The sequence below is a fragment of the Notolepis coatsorum genome, assembly GCF_963971535.1.
Source record: "Notolepis coatsorum genome assembly, chromosome: 1".
NCBI classification, from domain to species: Eukaryota; Metazoa; Chordata; class Actinopteri; order Aulopiformes; family Paralepididae; genus Notolepis; species Notolepis coatsorum.
This window is the reverse complement of record NC_140165.1, coordinates 149,703,509-149,718,100: the sequence shown is the minus strand read 5'-3', so window position 1 is coordinate 149,718,100 and position 14,592 is coordinate 149,703,509. Positions and strand designations below refer to the sequence as shown.

Here is a 14,592-nt window from a genome sequence, read left to right as displayed (position 1 = left end):
ACTGCAGCCTTTGCATTCTTTTCATAGTAGAAATATATTTTATTTGAGTACTACAGTACGTTTTTCACTTATAAATTTGTAATAATTACTTTTGACTTGAAATAACACATATTGTAGCAAACATTAAACAAACAAAAAAGTCTTGGGAGAAAATGCATCACACACAATTATTGTGGAAATTGACTTAATAAATATGAAACAGCACAAAAAGAAAATATATAATATTTCTGTCAATGTTTTAAGCTAATCTATATTGATGCAAATTTTCTTTTATGTAAAGACATTTCAACAACAAGTAAAAAGTATAATTTCCATCATCAGGATTTGCCCTTTCATGAAAGCAGTGCTATAATGGCCATGTACTATACTTCTCAGGAAGCCTTGCTGTGGCCTTTTCCGTACAGTAGGTCCGACGTGATCAGTGCAATCCGCTTCTCCGTTCTTCTGGTTAAAACTTGACACCAATGCGGCTTTCTTCTGCCACCTCGGCACAGGTTCAGTTCCGATAGTGTTTGTGTGCACGTGTGCGTGTGCGTGTGTGATCACTGCTTGTCCTTGTCTGCCTCCTCCAGAAGAGCCCTCATATCCAGCAGAGCGTCCTCCACAGCCCGGGCAAACTTGGCAGCATGGGTCTCCTCACAGCTGTTGAAGGCTGTGATGGCGATGTTCATGTGCTCCTCCATAGGGTTGTAACAAACACCATAGCCGTCTGGCACCATCGGACCGAAGCACATGGCGCAGTCAGTCCTGGAGCCAACCTGGTAGCAGAGACACAGATTCAATTTCTAGTCCTTCTAGTTATAATGCACTATTGCATTTTGGCCACCTGATTTAAAAAAAAATTATGTATAAAATCTACCTGACTGGTGGAGAGGTTAAAATGCCCTGCCACAGCGAAGGAGGTATCCATGAATATCTTAGGCATGGAGGTCAGGTCTTCAATACCCTGCATCTTAAGCCCAAGGAGGTGTCTGTCTATGGCCTGGCCGTAAATTGCCTGATCGGAAACATTAAGACACACAAGCAATAACTATAACCATGACAAAAATAAACAACTCAAGACCAGTGTACCGTATAGGTCACGGGTAGGGGTGGAAATATGAATCTGTGAATCGTGAGGATATTGCATTATTATGAATGTGGAAATGTAATCGCTAGCTTAGCACAAATGAATGGAAGCGAATACAGACCAGCTAGCCTAGCTGTTGGCAAATAATATCTCTCCTGGAGTTTTAAGCTAGGCTAGTGGTCCGTATCCAGTTCCATTCATTTGTGGTAAGCTAGGCTAGCTTGCAGCCGGATAGCTTTCTACTGAACAAAGAATAGGTGTCCATCTTCTTGTCTTACTCTGGAGAAGACGGCAAGCACATTTCCCATAATTTTGGCATGTTCCTTTAAAAACATAATGCTATGAATGAATAACTTTTTTCTAAGATTTTGATTGCATACATTAAATTCAGTAGCTTTTGATTGCATACATTAAATTCAGTAGCCGATTCCACAACCTCAATTTCTTTTCCCGAAATCAATCAAAATCTAATCAAACTGAACAAAAAATTTACAATTTCATGATGCATCAAATCATTGCGGTGAGAATCTAATTGAAACCGCTGTTAGATTGAATAGTTACATCGCAGGCTCCTATCCTTACATTGTGCGTGGTCTCCCTGTGTGTCTGAGCAGCCTTTTGCAGCAGTGCCACTTTCTCCGTTTTCTGTTGGCATATGGGAAAAACACAATAATCACTGAAGTTGTACTGCTTACAACATGTACATTTACTGTAAACACAAGAGGCTCTTAAGAGTGATTTTACCGGTTTGTCTGGGTCCACCATGGCCAGGACGAATTTTAAGGAGTCAGCAGAAGTTGCGCGAATAGCGTCTGTTCGGCCATATTTGAACATTCGCACGGATGCACTCTCATATGTGGAACAGCAAACCTGATACATCCTGGAATTCAAAAAGGGTGCACTCAATATGCGATTGCAATACACTCACTGAACAGCTGTCATATTCAAACTGGATTTTGTTATGAGAAGGGTTTCTAAAATTACCTGAAGTATGCAAGTTGAAGAGCCATTTGCACAAAGGCATCAGGACTCAACTTGTGTTGCTTTGGTACATTCTTACCGTAATGAGAAAACATGAGCACTTTGACGTCCAAATCATGTACCATCCTAATAAATAAAATAAAACAGAACGTGTTATACATGCATGGTTCACTAGGGTTAGCAAAAATGGCATTAACATCACCTAGTGTATTACACCTACATGTTCATGTTTTGTTTGGCATTTTCAATGTCCCTCTTCACCTCGGGTGTGATGTTGAAACGCAGTTTCTGAGGCATCGAGAGGGGAATCATGGGAGAACGTATCGCTTCCATCCTCTGCCTGTACGAGACGTGAAACAATACAAGCAACGGATCAGGTTCACCAGTGCTGGAGTAAAATGCTATTCCAGAATATGTTACATCAAGCAATGCGTGTGCCTCACATACATGTATTCAACTACATAGTCGATGAGAAACACAATGGGCGGGCCTTCAGCAGGGGAGTGCTCATACACCAGTCCACATGTCCCGTCTTCACCGATGATGAACTGAGGATGATTCACAAAGAGTATTTACAATTTAGGGCGCTTTCACATATAGTTTTGGCGGACTCGGTGCGATTCGGGGGGTGAAGTTGCAACATTGTTGCATTCTTCATTTGGTTCGGTCTGCATTCACATTGCAATTTGTCAAGTGCACCAAACTTTCTGAACAATGTCACGCGGTCGAAAAGGGCGCTCGTCTATTGGACACAATAGAGAGTGGAAATGTGTGTGCGCACTAGAGGAGTAGAGGATGACATCTTTTCGGGATTGGATGGGAGTCAATTTTACTTTGAATCCCGTGATTGGGCAGGACCGGGAGTAAAAGTCAACGGGAGCAGAAGGGAGTGGGAACTATGACAACAAAATCAACAGGATTTGGACGGGAGTGATACGGTGCATCACTAATGTAAATGTTTGGTGGTTTTATATTTAACTAAGGCAGACATCAGGGCTGTACAGCGTGCTATGAAGAAATCGGTCTGTGCGATGAATGAATTTACTGCACTAGCACCCGTGCGATAGGCATTCGGTTCATATCGATACTCTTATTTTGAAAGTCCTGTGGCAAGTCTCATTTCCGCCCAAGCGCAGCTCCAGCCATAATATCTATGGCTCCGGCAGCTAGCAACGTTCGGTTAATATCGATACTCTTATTTTGAAAACCCTGTGGCATTTCCTCCCAAGCGCAGCTCCGGCAGCCCAACAACAACAGCGTGCTATGTTATGTTAGAGTGCGCATTTTGCGACCAGGAAATAAGTCCCTGCCTGTTTTTCCATGCACCGCTTCCAATGCATCTTACATGCTTTGCATCCTCACCAAAACTAACTAGTTAGCTGCTACCGGTAACTAAACTAAGCTAACCTGGGTCAGAGGCAGAGAAAACAGTGAGGAAAGGGAGGGGGCGGCGGAGTCTCAGCCTCTCTCTGTCCCTCTCTCTACGTCAATAATTTTAAGTAGGTGAGGTCAAAGGAGTTTGATAGTATTTACTGAGGATGGCCAGATAATGTTGATATTTAAATATAACAAATATAATACATAATAAATGTATACATGATCATGCAACATAAAAAAATATTAGGAACTGTTTGGGAGAGGGAGGTAGGGAGGGGTTTTAGGTTGTGTGTTCCAAGAAGTTATTTCAAGTTTCAATATATCAAAACGTGGCACTTTACAGTGAACAGGAGGTCTATTTGTATTAAAACAATATATTGTTTTTCATTTAAATGTCTGGAAGAGCTAAATTTCTTTCTTTCAAATTATATTTTCATTACCTTTTTTGAGTTGATCTAAATGTTACTGATTGTGTTGAATGGGCTTATGATATCGTCTCATATCGATTGCAGGCACATGCATCGTATCGTATCGTGGCAGACTTTGTGATATTGGCAAATATCATATCGTTGTCCAAAGAATCGATATCATATCGTATCATGATGAAACTGGTGATTCCCACCCCTAGTAGAGTCCATACATCCAACACCAAATCCCATAATTCCTTACACATAACGTGTCTGGCTGTGTGACGTCAACTTGTCAGCATGAAAATGACAGCCAAACATGGCACTGCAACTAAATAACAAAAAACAATAGGCACATTTGTGACTGTTACAAATATAACACGTTTTATACTTGTGCTACAAGATTTTGGCCTGTGCTACAAAACTATCAACCTCTGTAGCACCAGTGCTATGTGCAAAAAAAGTTAGCGTACAGCCCTACAGACATGATGTGACCCATGTACTGCATATTTTATACTGAGGAAGAACAACGGAGCAGGATTGGTAAACGGGAGTGGGATGGGAGTGGGATTCTATAAAAGTTTGGCTCGGAATTGGGACAGGATTGGGATCAGTCCTCTGTGGGAGTGGGATTTTTTCGAAACTATCATTTGGGATTGGGATGGGATTATTTCTGTGGGAGTGGGAAGGAGCGGGAGTCAAAATCCACTCACATGTCAGCCTCACTGCGCACGTGCGTGTGTGTGTGTGTATGACTGCGAGCCGGAGGCGGTGCTGGTGATGCCTTCTGATGGGTCTCATCTTCGAAAGACTCAACGATATGTTTCGGGCTGGATGTGGGTCTTGTGCCAAGTATAACGTCCAGCCAGGTCATCATACCAAGGAAACTTGTCTTTCTCGTCCCCCGTACTCGAAAAGTCACAGACTTTTTAAATAGGCTAATTGTTTTTTCAGCCTGTTATTCGTTTTAACTTCTTTAATTCACATTTCTTTAGTTTGCAATAATGCAACTGCAAGCCAATGTTCCGAGACATATTTATATATTTGTAATTGTTAGGCTATTTGAATCCACCATTTAGGGATAACGTAACGTTGTATTCAAATAGCCTAACAAATTAAATGTAATATGTCTCGGAACATTGGCTTGCAGTTGCATTATTGCAAACTAAAGAAATGTGAATTCAAGAAGTTAAAACGAAGTTTAGCCTATTCAATAGTTTTAGAAGGCTATAGCCAAAGTTGCCTTTTACGCACTGCTTAGCCTATATTTTACGCACTGTGTTTAGCCTATATTAAATAGTCTAATTGTTTTTTCAGCCTGTTATTCGTTTTAACTTTCAGCCTGTTAATAAATATGTGTCGTTAATTCAGTATTTAACTTCTTGAATTCATATTTATGCTAATTAAAAACACAAATGTTATGGACATCTAATTTAATTCTGCTTATTTATTAATATATTGCTGATGCAGTTTTTTTTATTTTGACGTGGCATTGATCCATTGTTCTATTGAAGCCCATTACCACCATCCTCTCGCTAAACAACTAGTACACTGCATTGTTTTTATGAGTGCCCACAAGTAGCTGTTTAATTTGGTCTTCTGCCCATATTTCTATCAGGGCTTTCACCTCGTCATTCGCCCACGTCTGTCCACGAGACATGTTTACCACAGTGTTTGTTTTGTTTCCTTCTACCCAAGATGCACAGTTTATCAGGTCACTTCCTATATTTGGTCTTGCGTTTGGTCCGATGAAGCGAACCGAGACCTACGTTTTCAGGCGGATCAGAGTTTGCGTGTTTGGTCCACACCAGAGTTCGACTGAGCATTCACACCACCCCAAAAAACCGGACCAAACAGCTCTGGTGTGAAAGCACCCTTAACACTTTGAGTGCCAGGGACACGTTTTGTCGTTAGTTCATGCCGCCAGTTGAGTGGCGGCAACGCTATATAGCGTTTGTTTGTCGTATATATTATTTTAGCGATTTGAATTCATATTTCATCAATCGAGCCTCACGCTAGTGTTGCAGACTCTCTCTGAGCTCAATTAGGTCGTCTCTCCCTGTGTAACTGCACCCCATTGGTTTAGACTGATGGGGGGGGGGGGGGGGTCCAGCCTCCTCATGTTATTCTCCGGCGAGGCATCTGAAGGGATCCAAGTCTTCGCCGACCCTCAGAACAGCGTGGATTATGTATTTCCAGCACCCAACGCTGAATCAATAAACGCGATCGATATTTGGAATGGCGATCAGGAATTGGAATAATCTTTTTGGATAACATCTGATCTCAGGTAAGGAATCTATTTTACCAGTTTTAGGGTAATCAGAGCTTTTTTCACAGATATATCAACGTGTGCCCTATGTGTGTGTGTGTGTGTCTGCTCGCTGATATATTTCTCAGATCGCTTCTATAGCGTGCATAAGTACACATATACTATCGATAATCTAGCGTTTATTTGAAAACTATTCATAAATAGGCCGAAAAATTACAACGTTTTTGTGTATGCCAGAATATTCCAGTAAAGGGCGATTATCACGGAATCTATATATTTTCCTGAAAAACGAGGGCTTTTCAAAATGCTATAAAACGGAAATGAACCGATTAAAAAACAATCCGTCTCGACAATGTTGACTGCAAACAAGTCATTGATAAACGACGGGCAGATTAGACACATAGCCATAATTTAAGACAGAGATTATGCGTTCACAACGCTATCATTGAAGTGGGTGGCGGCATTCAACGGGGTTTTACCACGTTAAGCTCCGGCATTGAAAGTGTTAATGAAGACGGATTTCAGTCCAGCTGCTTACTTTGAAACATTTAAATCTGCAAAAGTTCTACGTTCAAATCACAGTCTGTGTTTAACACATTATACGTGTACAATGGCAGTGAAATGCTTCCCCTGCGAGCCCCCCCACCCCAGACTCTGCTTTCATCAAAATAATAATAAACTAAATAAACAATAATAAAAAAAAAACTCAATAATACTCATAATTAACTCAGTAAAAGAAATGGAAAGTGGAGATCCCTAGTACACAGTTAAAGTAATCCGATATTAATGAGTGTCTGGTGGTCATATGCATTGACCGCCAGAGCGTTGGGTGTGGCACAGTCTAGCAGGAGCGAGCAGGATGGCGTCTGAACTTGGCCACACCAGAGCTCACCTGCAATGTCTTATCAAACCAGCGATTGCCACTGTTCCAACGAGTGCCCCCTCCGTGCAGCATCTGAGCGGCCACGCGGCTGGGGTACAGACTGTCCGACACCTGCGGCATGGGGGCGTCCAGACACACGGTGAAGATGCTCTTCTGGATGGCGCGGACCGACTCCTTGTTTGTCTTATCTGAGGAAGAAAGCCTATGAAAATAAGCAACCTATGCCTTTGTTACCATTTTAAATCGCCAATATATGAAGCACTCTTGTTGGCCCAGTGACTAGATGTAGTTTGCTTAGACAGGACATGCCCCCCCAGGCCCCTCCTCCTCTCCAGCCTCACCCTTGATGAGGTTGCTATAAGCCTTGCCCCAAGTGTTACGGTGCTGGGATGTCAGGATGCCAATAGGCTCCTTGTTGGTCTGTAGGGAGGAGTTCCAGATCTTCTCCAGCTGCATGTGGATCTGGTCTACCGTCAACGGGGAGCCATCGCTGTTGTACACATCTAGGACAAAGAACTGGGGGAAGAGGGGGAAGAACATACGGTAACAACCCATCCAAAATAGCAGAGATAATAATGTAATACAGTTTTTCTCAGTCGCTTTGGTGCATTTCTCACGTCACTATTTATAGTTGCACAACAGTTAGTGCATTTCTCAAAACAATTAGTACAAACTGCAAAACCTAGTTGATAACCTGCAAAAGCGTGTCACTTGCTCAAAATGGATAGTTCCTTCCTCAAAAGCAAGTATTCATGTCAATGAAAGTGTCAGTGTCATCAAAATGAAAAGTCCTGACACCATTGTTTATGAATAAGATAGTCAAATGGCTTTGTCATGTTTCCATTATGACAGATCACTCTGTAAGTGTTTTCCAATGCAAAAAAGTCAGATCTTGGTGACACTACCTGAAAATGCTCAAGACAGCACTATACACTATTTGCACAGCCATTTGAAATCTACAGTTACACATTACTGTACACACTGTACACATTGTAATATTCCCTCCTTGTTTGTCTGGGACATCAATGGTTGCTCTCTGCCTAATGTGATTTCTTCCACGCCTTCTACCTTTTGCCAGATTGAAATCCGCCTCATCAACGTATATGAATGTGTGCAGCGGTTCCCTGGTACACGCTTTATCCCAGAAGAGAGAGAGAGAGAAAAACTATAAACTTTTCCTGTGTAACATAATGCATTTTGGACAACAGTATGAACTGGCATGTAAGTGTACTGCATGGCACTACACAAAGTAACCAGTTTACAGCACTGAACATTAGAGTATGCATAGAACACATAAATGTTTTACCTGTACATACTGGTGACGGGTCTCCTTCACTCTGTCGCTGTTCCGGTCAAATGGCACATTGTACAATTGTTTCATGCGCATTTAATTTCCCCTGAGCACTCTGTCAATTGTAGCGATTGAAACGGATTCAATATTCCCAAAGATATTGTCATCCTCTATAACAGCGCTTTGTATTGCTCTCTCAACCTTATGGCATTGTTTGCAATCAACATTGCACAAATGGCTTCCTATTGTTGCGGAGTAAAAAGGGGCCCTCTTCCACCTCTGCGAGGTTGTCTTGCAATCCTATGTGGCGCAAAGTAAAATTACAGTAATGTACAGCAAACATGAGATATACTGCTTTACAGTAACCCATATTACTGTAGTGTACAATAACAGTGCTTCCCACTTGTAAAATGCTGCAGTACAGTACCATACTGTAAATATGGCAAATCTTTTGGTAAACCAGAGAGGAGCAACAGCGCCATCTAGTGTACCTGGAAGTTGTGGACCACTGTGACATGAGTGGGAGATGTTTTTCCGATGCCATGGTTCACTATGGTGTCTCTCTTTGACCCGGGGACACGGCAGGAGGACAGGATCTGGTTGTACTGGTCCATGCACAGAGGCTTGCCACCCAGGTATTCAACAGGCAAGGTCCCACTGAAACACACCACTATTCAATAGGTTTTCCATTACAACAGCACAATCAAATTTGTGTGACGCATTTAAAATATATATACATTTTTTTCCAAACTCACCTGTCAACCATTCCTTTGAAGTCCAAAACACCTGCAATCATCCTAGCAGCAAACCTATGGTGGAAGCATTGTTAAACTATGATGGATACAAAATGGACCACATTCATAACATGTATTATGTATAGATATACAACAAATAAATGAACCAATATTTACTGAAAAGTGGCCAGTTGTTTAGACCTCTATATTTAACAAGGGATTTTGCTGGAGTATTTTTGTATGGTACTGGCCACAATGTTCTCTGCATATCCCACGGGTCACAGTAGTCAAAGAAAGCTGAGCAATGCTCTGAGCAGCCACAGTGCTTAAAATAGCCAGCATGAGAGGGGAAGTCTGTGTAAAGGTCGACCCTGAAACTCGAGCTAATACCCATTTGAGCTTTGGCATACTACAACACCAAGTAAATCACTGTTTCATCAGAGTCTTCTTTTACTTAATAATGCCAGTCTTTCAATTAGTCTACCAGCGGGCAGTGCATAGACAACCCTAGTGATCATTAGCATTAAATGTATGAAACACTCATTTTGTAACTCTGGACGTTTATCGAATAGCATAAACAACCCAGTAACTATTTTAGGTTTATATCTGTGGAGTGGGGCAGGCTGCGCTGGTATGTGCTTTCTGGTTTCTCACCTCATCTGGCCTTGACGGTCCTGGAAGTGCATGCGGGGCAGGACGACCCCAGGGCTCGTATAGACCGCCACGGGCATACGGCAGTCCAGATAAGTCGACTGCATCCACCACTCTGACAACTATTTTAAACAGGACAACAGTCAGACTATGATACAGCAGAGGTCATTATTATATTCATATTTAGCTCAGGTACAGTATTTGGGTGAATATACAGCACATTGTCCAGGCAGACTCTACATGGCTAACTTGTATCACATTGCCTCCTGCAGATAAATAAATCTTACTGTAAGGATGTCCATAATATTCAACGCCTGTCCAAGAACATACCATTACAAGAACCAATGGAGTTGGCCATTAAGTGTCTTCGAATGGAATCGCCACTTTATTCAGAAGTGGCCACTTTTCGGATGTGGTCACTCAAGTCGTACATGTATGGATGTAACCGCCATTATATTATACAAGCTCAGGGGGTTTACATCTCTATGGAAATTGTGCCCGACGTCTTAAGTGTTACTTGTTGTTTTGTCATGAGCACACAGAGACAAAATCCTAATCAATGGACAGAGGCTCACTATAATGTGTCCCCTCTGTTCTATTTGCCAAACCAAGCCCATTATCTATACCCAGTTCTCGGTTTTGCGTGCCCGTCGCTCCAGGCCTTTCTGTAGCCGTTCACCAACGCCACCCTGGAGGAACTCCTTCACCAGCGCCCGGGTGTGTTCCAGCTCTTCCTCGCTGACGATGGGCTCCAGCATGGCCAGGTACCGCTCACATGTCTGCTTCAGGGGTGGTACAGGCAGCTTGGGTAAACCCTCTTGGTGTACCAGCGACCTTTCTGGGATCTGTGTTACTGTCTTGACCAGGCGAGAAGGCTTGACCCTGCCTGACCGCAGCTGGAAAACATGTTAATCACATTACAAGCAGTTCACCTCTTTTAACATTATTGTATTTACAATATACACATCAAATAGACTACTAGCACTTTACTCAAATAAATGTACAATTCCTTAAATTACTTTGAATATTAGAATCCCACTGGTTCCCAATCCCAAGATAATAATAATAATTCATTTTATTTATATATCGCTTTTCAAGAACCCAAAGACGCTGGAAGATGTTGGATTGCTACCATAGCGGAATGATGGGCAACATGTCCAAGTGCAACTGTCAACACCTCATGACAGTAATATTTGCAACAGAAACATCCCATATTAAAATACACATTAAATACTTGTCTGTGCACAACAATATTATGGTCTATTTCGCAAACAGCTTCTCACAATACGTGATAAAAGAATAGAACACGGTACAATTTGAAGTTCATGCCAATGCAATGTGATACCACAACAACTGAGGGAAGTTACACTATTTGTTTAGACTACTGCGATGACCTCAACTCTGTCCGCTTAAAAATAGAAAAGTTGACACTTTATGAATTTTGAATTGAGAGCTCAAATAAACAGACAAGTTAGCAGGAAACCAATATTTGTTTTCATGTGGGTCTGTGCAATGGATACAAATCACAGGTGGTTATATAGAGTTGACAAATGTTGATTTGATAAAGATGTCACCCTTGATGACATCAGAGACACCCCACACACACACTTGCCGTGTTCAAGCAATTTACTGCCACAGATCAATGACGCGACATAAGGACAGAATAAGTGTTATCAATAGAAGTAATTCACTCTGTGTATATATTTAAATTGTTACAGAGCAGCCATAATATTACATGTTGTCCTGCTAGCTAAATCAACGCCCCACCCCCTTCGCATCTGCAGCAGTAGCCTACAGCTGCTCCTAGTTATAGCGCACAAAAACATACAGGCGCTAGAAACAATTATGAAACGAAACATGGACTCACCACATCTCTCACAATTAGACCCAACATAATGCCAAATTATTGCACTTGTGCCTTTCCTTGTCCTGAGGTGTTGGAGCCGGAACCCCTCGAGCTGTCATGTCTCAAGGACAAGTTCAACTAGAGCCTGCCTTGAACACGCGGAGATATTGGTCTCCGCCCCCCTCCAGACTTGGTGAGACAAATAAATAAAACTTTTCACGGGAATTTTTTTCTCAGTAATCCTGCACACAACACACAAGTACACATGTCATGTCATTTCAGATCATATCTAAAACGTTAAATATTATTTGGATTATTGATTAAAAGACGGCCCTGCTATAACTCATTAATGCACTGTTAGGAGGATACTGTAGCTGTGCAATTCCAGCTCTAGCCACACGGTGGAGCTAGTCCAACATCTTTGCAACAACTACAAGCCTAATTTAGTATAGCCTGAATGGCTGTGTAATGTAAGCTCATCATACAAACAGGATTTGAGTTAGAGGTATTGTTTATTTTCCTGATAAGAATGGTGTGTGAATTTAATATGCAGATACTAATCCCAAATGGACATGATCAATATAATTGTTAGTCCTATAAATTACATTTGATCAACGTTTTTCAATTGAAGAGCGGAGAGCAGGTTACTGTTGTGTAATGTTTTATTTGAATGAGTAAAAAAAAAAAACGAAATACTGTAATAGACTCACAAAAAGCCAACAAATCAAAAGGCTTCAATTGCTCTCGTCCAGGCGCTGCCTGTCAACAATGTATGTTTCAAACAAATTGATTGAGCAATGAATATTTGCTCGAGGTCCATTTGTTGCCAACTCATGAACTCAGTTAGTCCTCCTGAGCCTAACACTGAGATGAGGTTAGATATGTTTGTTGTGTCCACCTGTTCAGAATCTAAATATGATTCACCATCGATCTTCATCCTCTTGGATGGCATGGGACCAGAGTCTGACAAATCATCAACATGATAACTTGAGTCAATCTTTCGCTTGTTGCTGTTACGCGGCGCGCCATGCGGGTGTTTCGGTGGCGCGCAACAGTCTGAGTGGAGGTATCCACTTGTGACAGTCGTCACCACATGCGTATCCAAGTCCAAAACGGTCTTTTGGTTGGATTGTGTGTTATTCATTGTGGCAGCCAAGTCCCAAGAAGGCTTCTCTCCACAACTCCAGGCGTCCGAAAGCATCAGGTTAGAGTCATGTAATGAAACCATTGCGCAGGCAGATGCATCTTCGTGCGCCACCTCTGCAGAGCGCTCATTAGGCAGGTGCGCTCCGCAGTGCCAACTGTCTGATTCGGCTCCACTGAAGTTGTGGTAAAAGTCATCGGCCAACTCCGTAAAGCTCCCCGTCAATTCAATGTAATCTTGCTTTTCGCACACAGTAGTCGCATCCCCGTAGTCATGTGTCCAGTGTGTTTGCGTAAAGTCCTTGCTCTTGTAAAACTGCCTTGCGTTTCTAAGTACATACGTTACCAGTAAGTTCTTGTGGAGCTTGATGCCCCCTCTTTGCGCCCGAGAGCTTTGGATTTTTCTCAAAGAAATAGAGATCAGATTCTGTGCCTCAAATGCACACTCCATCACCGGACGGACTTCCTTCCCTTTGATTGTTTGACAAATACTTGTTTTCTAGTTGGAAAAAAATGCCGGGGTGTTCACTTGAGATTTCTACTTCATTCGCGTTGAGCCCGTGCGCGCACACAGTGCTCCATCTCTGTCCAGTCCAGTTGGGCATGGATTTGCAACGCTCATTTCTCCTTGCCAGTGCCACGCCCTCAAGAATATATCGTCCAATGAGAACAATGTTGGTCCTGTGTTCTATGCTAAATATCACTGCTAGCCTCATTTAAGATTTATCTAGTTGTGGACACGCTGCATTTCTCGAGACGTGTTCTACGGTGGGTTTTTAATATGTTTTACATTTTTAGAAAATGTACTGCTTGCATTGCACATTATATATATTGTGCGGGAGCTTAGAGGACTATATAATTGTCACCTTAGGGGTTGTGGTAGGATGCCTTAACTCTTAAACTAATTGTACCAAATACACAACTGAGTGAATAACTTAAAATGGAGTCACCTAAACTAGAAAGAGCGAGGAAACTGTTTGAATCATAATGCCATTTATATAAGCAAAAAAGGGGAAAAAAGATACATACAAATATTGTTATCACGTTACACAATGCCTAATTAAATACTATCACTAAATTTAGATGGGCGCCCAAATAGTTCTATTAAAGTGTTCTGGCCAAACGTTGCCGTGGTTACCACTGTGTCAGAGGAACAATTCCCTCTGCAGTATGAGAGAGGTGGAGAGAGTTAGGAATCCTGGTGGTGAAAAGGAACCCGGATGGGTTCTGTAACGAGGAGTAGTAGACCGCTGCGTGGTGATGAGGGCGGGAAGACGCTGCCCGGTCCGATAGGCGCCACCAGTCTGCTCCTGCAGACCAGATGCTCCGCTGTGGTGGATCCGAGTGTCTCGCTCCGCTCCGTGGTGCTGCACGGCACACGCTGGTCCCCTCTGTACCACAGGCTACTGCTAGTGGCTAGTTGTGTCCTTTTACAGCGTCCCTTCGACACAGACCCTATCTAAATGTCCTCTGGTCTGTGCTATATATCGACTGATATGTCCAGTATAGAGCAGCTATCAAAACATGAGCTGAAGCTACTTTAGGTATTAGCACCGAGCTAGCTAGCTTCGGCTAACTGTTAACGATAAATGGGGAATACTATAGTCCGCTGTAATGTGCTAATCCCAGACGTTTACTAAACATCGAATTAGCTGGTTACTAAAAACTCACTCTCTCTTGGTGGTATAATGTCCGCTTGGTAAGCAACTTTACATACTTGGTCACCGTCAAAACTATAACGTTACGAGAGCAACGCTGGAGGCACGTCTGTTCTCCAACATGTCCGGGCAAGTTCTACGTCAACAACACGTATCCTAGAGGAAGTGACGCACTTACGAGGGAACACTACCACCTCTGGCCCACTAGATGGCAGCACCGTCATATAACCTGAGATGCCATCAGTAGGCAGACAGTGTAAACATTATGTGGAACTTAACTCCC

General features: G+C 42.4%; 2 protein-coding genes across 2 annotated transcripts; both read right to left on the bottom strand.

Annotated features, from left to right (window-relative positions):
• Positions 1-96: 96 nt before the first annotated feature.
• LOC311227773 (carnitine O-acetyltransferase-like) lies at positions 97-11,664 on the bottom strand. Its single transcript, XM_084313567.1, has 14 exons — positions 11,530-11,664; positions 10,289-10,558; positions 9,666-9,784; positions 9,033-9,086; positions 8,769-8,934; positions 7,328-7,502; positions 6,996-7,174; positions 2,498-2,598; positions 2,271-2,390; positions 2,054-2,176; positions 1,814-1,949; positions 1,652-1,714; positions 860-997; positions 97-758 (listed from the first exon to the last, which is right to left on the bottom strand). The coding sequence occupies exons 1-14, from the start codon at positions 11,554-11,556 to the stop codon at positions 543-545; spliced, it is 1,887 nt and encodes a 628-aa protein (XP_084169693.1). The 5' UTR covers positions 11,557-11,664; the 3' UTR covers positions 97-542.
• A 499-nt stretch (positions 11,665-12,163) lies between these two features.
• Positions 12,164-13,222, bottom strand: LOC311229167 (immediate early response gene 5-like protein). The gene has a single exon (XM_084315221.1). It carries the CDS (start codon positions 13,100-13,102, stop codon positions 12,233-12,235), a length of 870 nt encoding a protein of 289 aa, XP_084171347.1. The 5' UTR covers positions 13,103-13,222; the 3' UTR covers positions 12,164-12,232.
• Between the last annotated feature and the right edge of the window lie 1,370 nt (positions 13,223-14,592).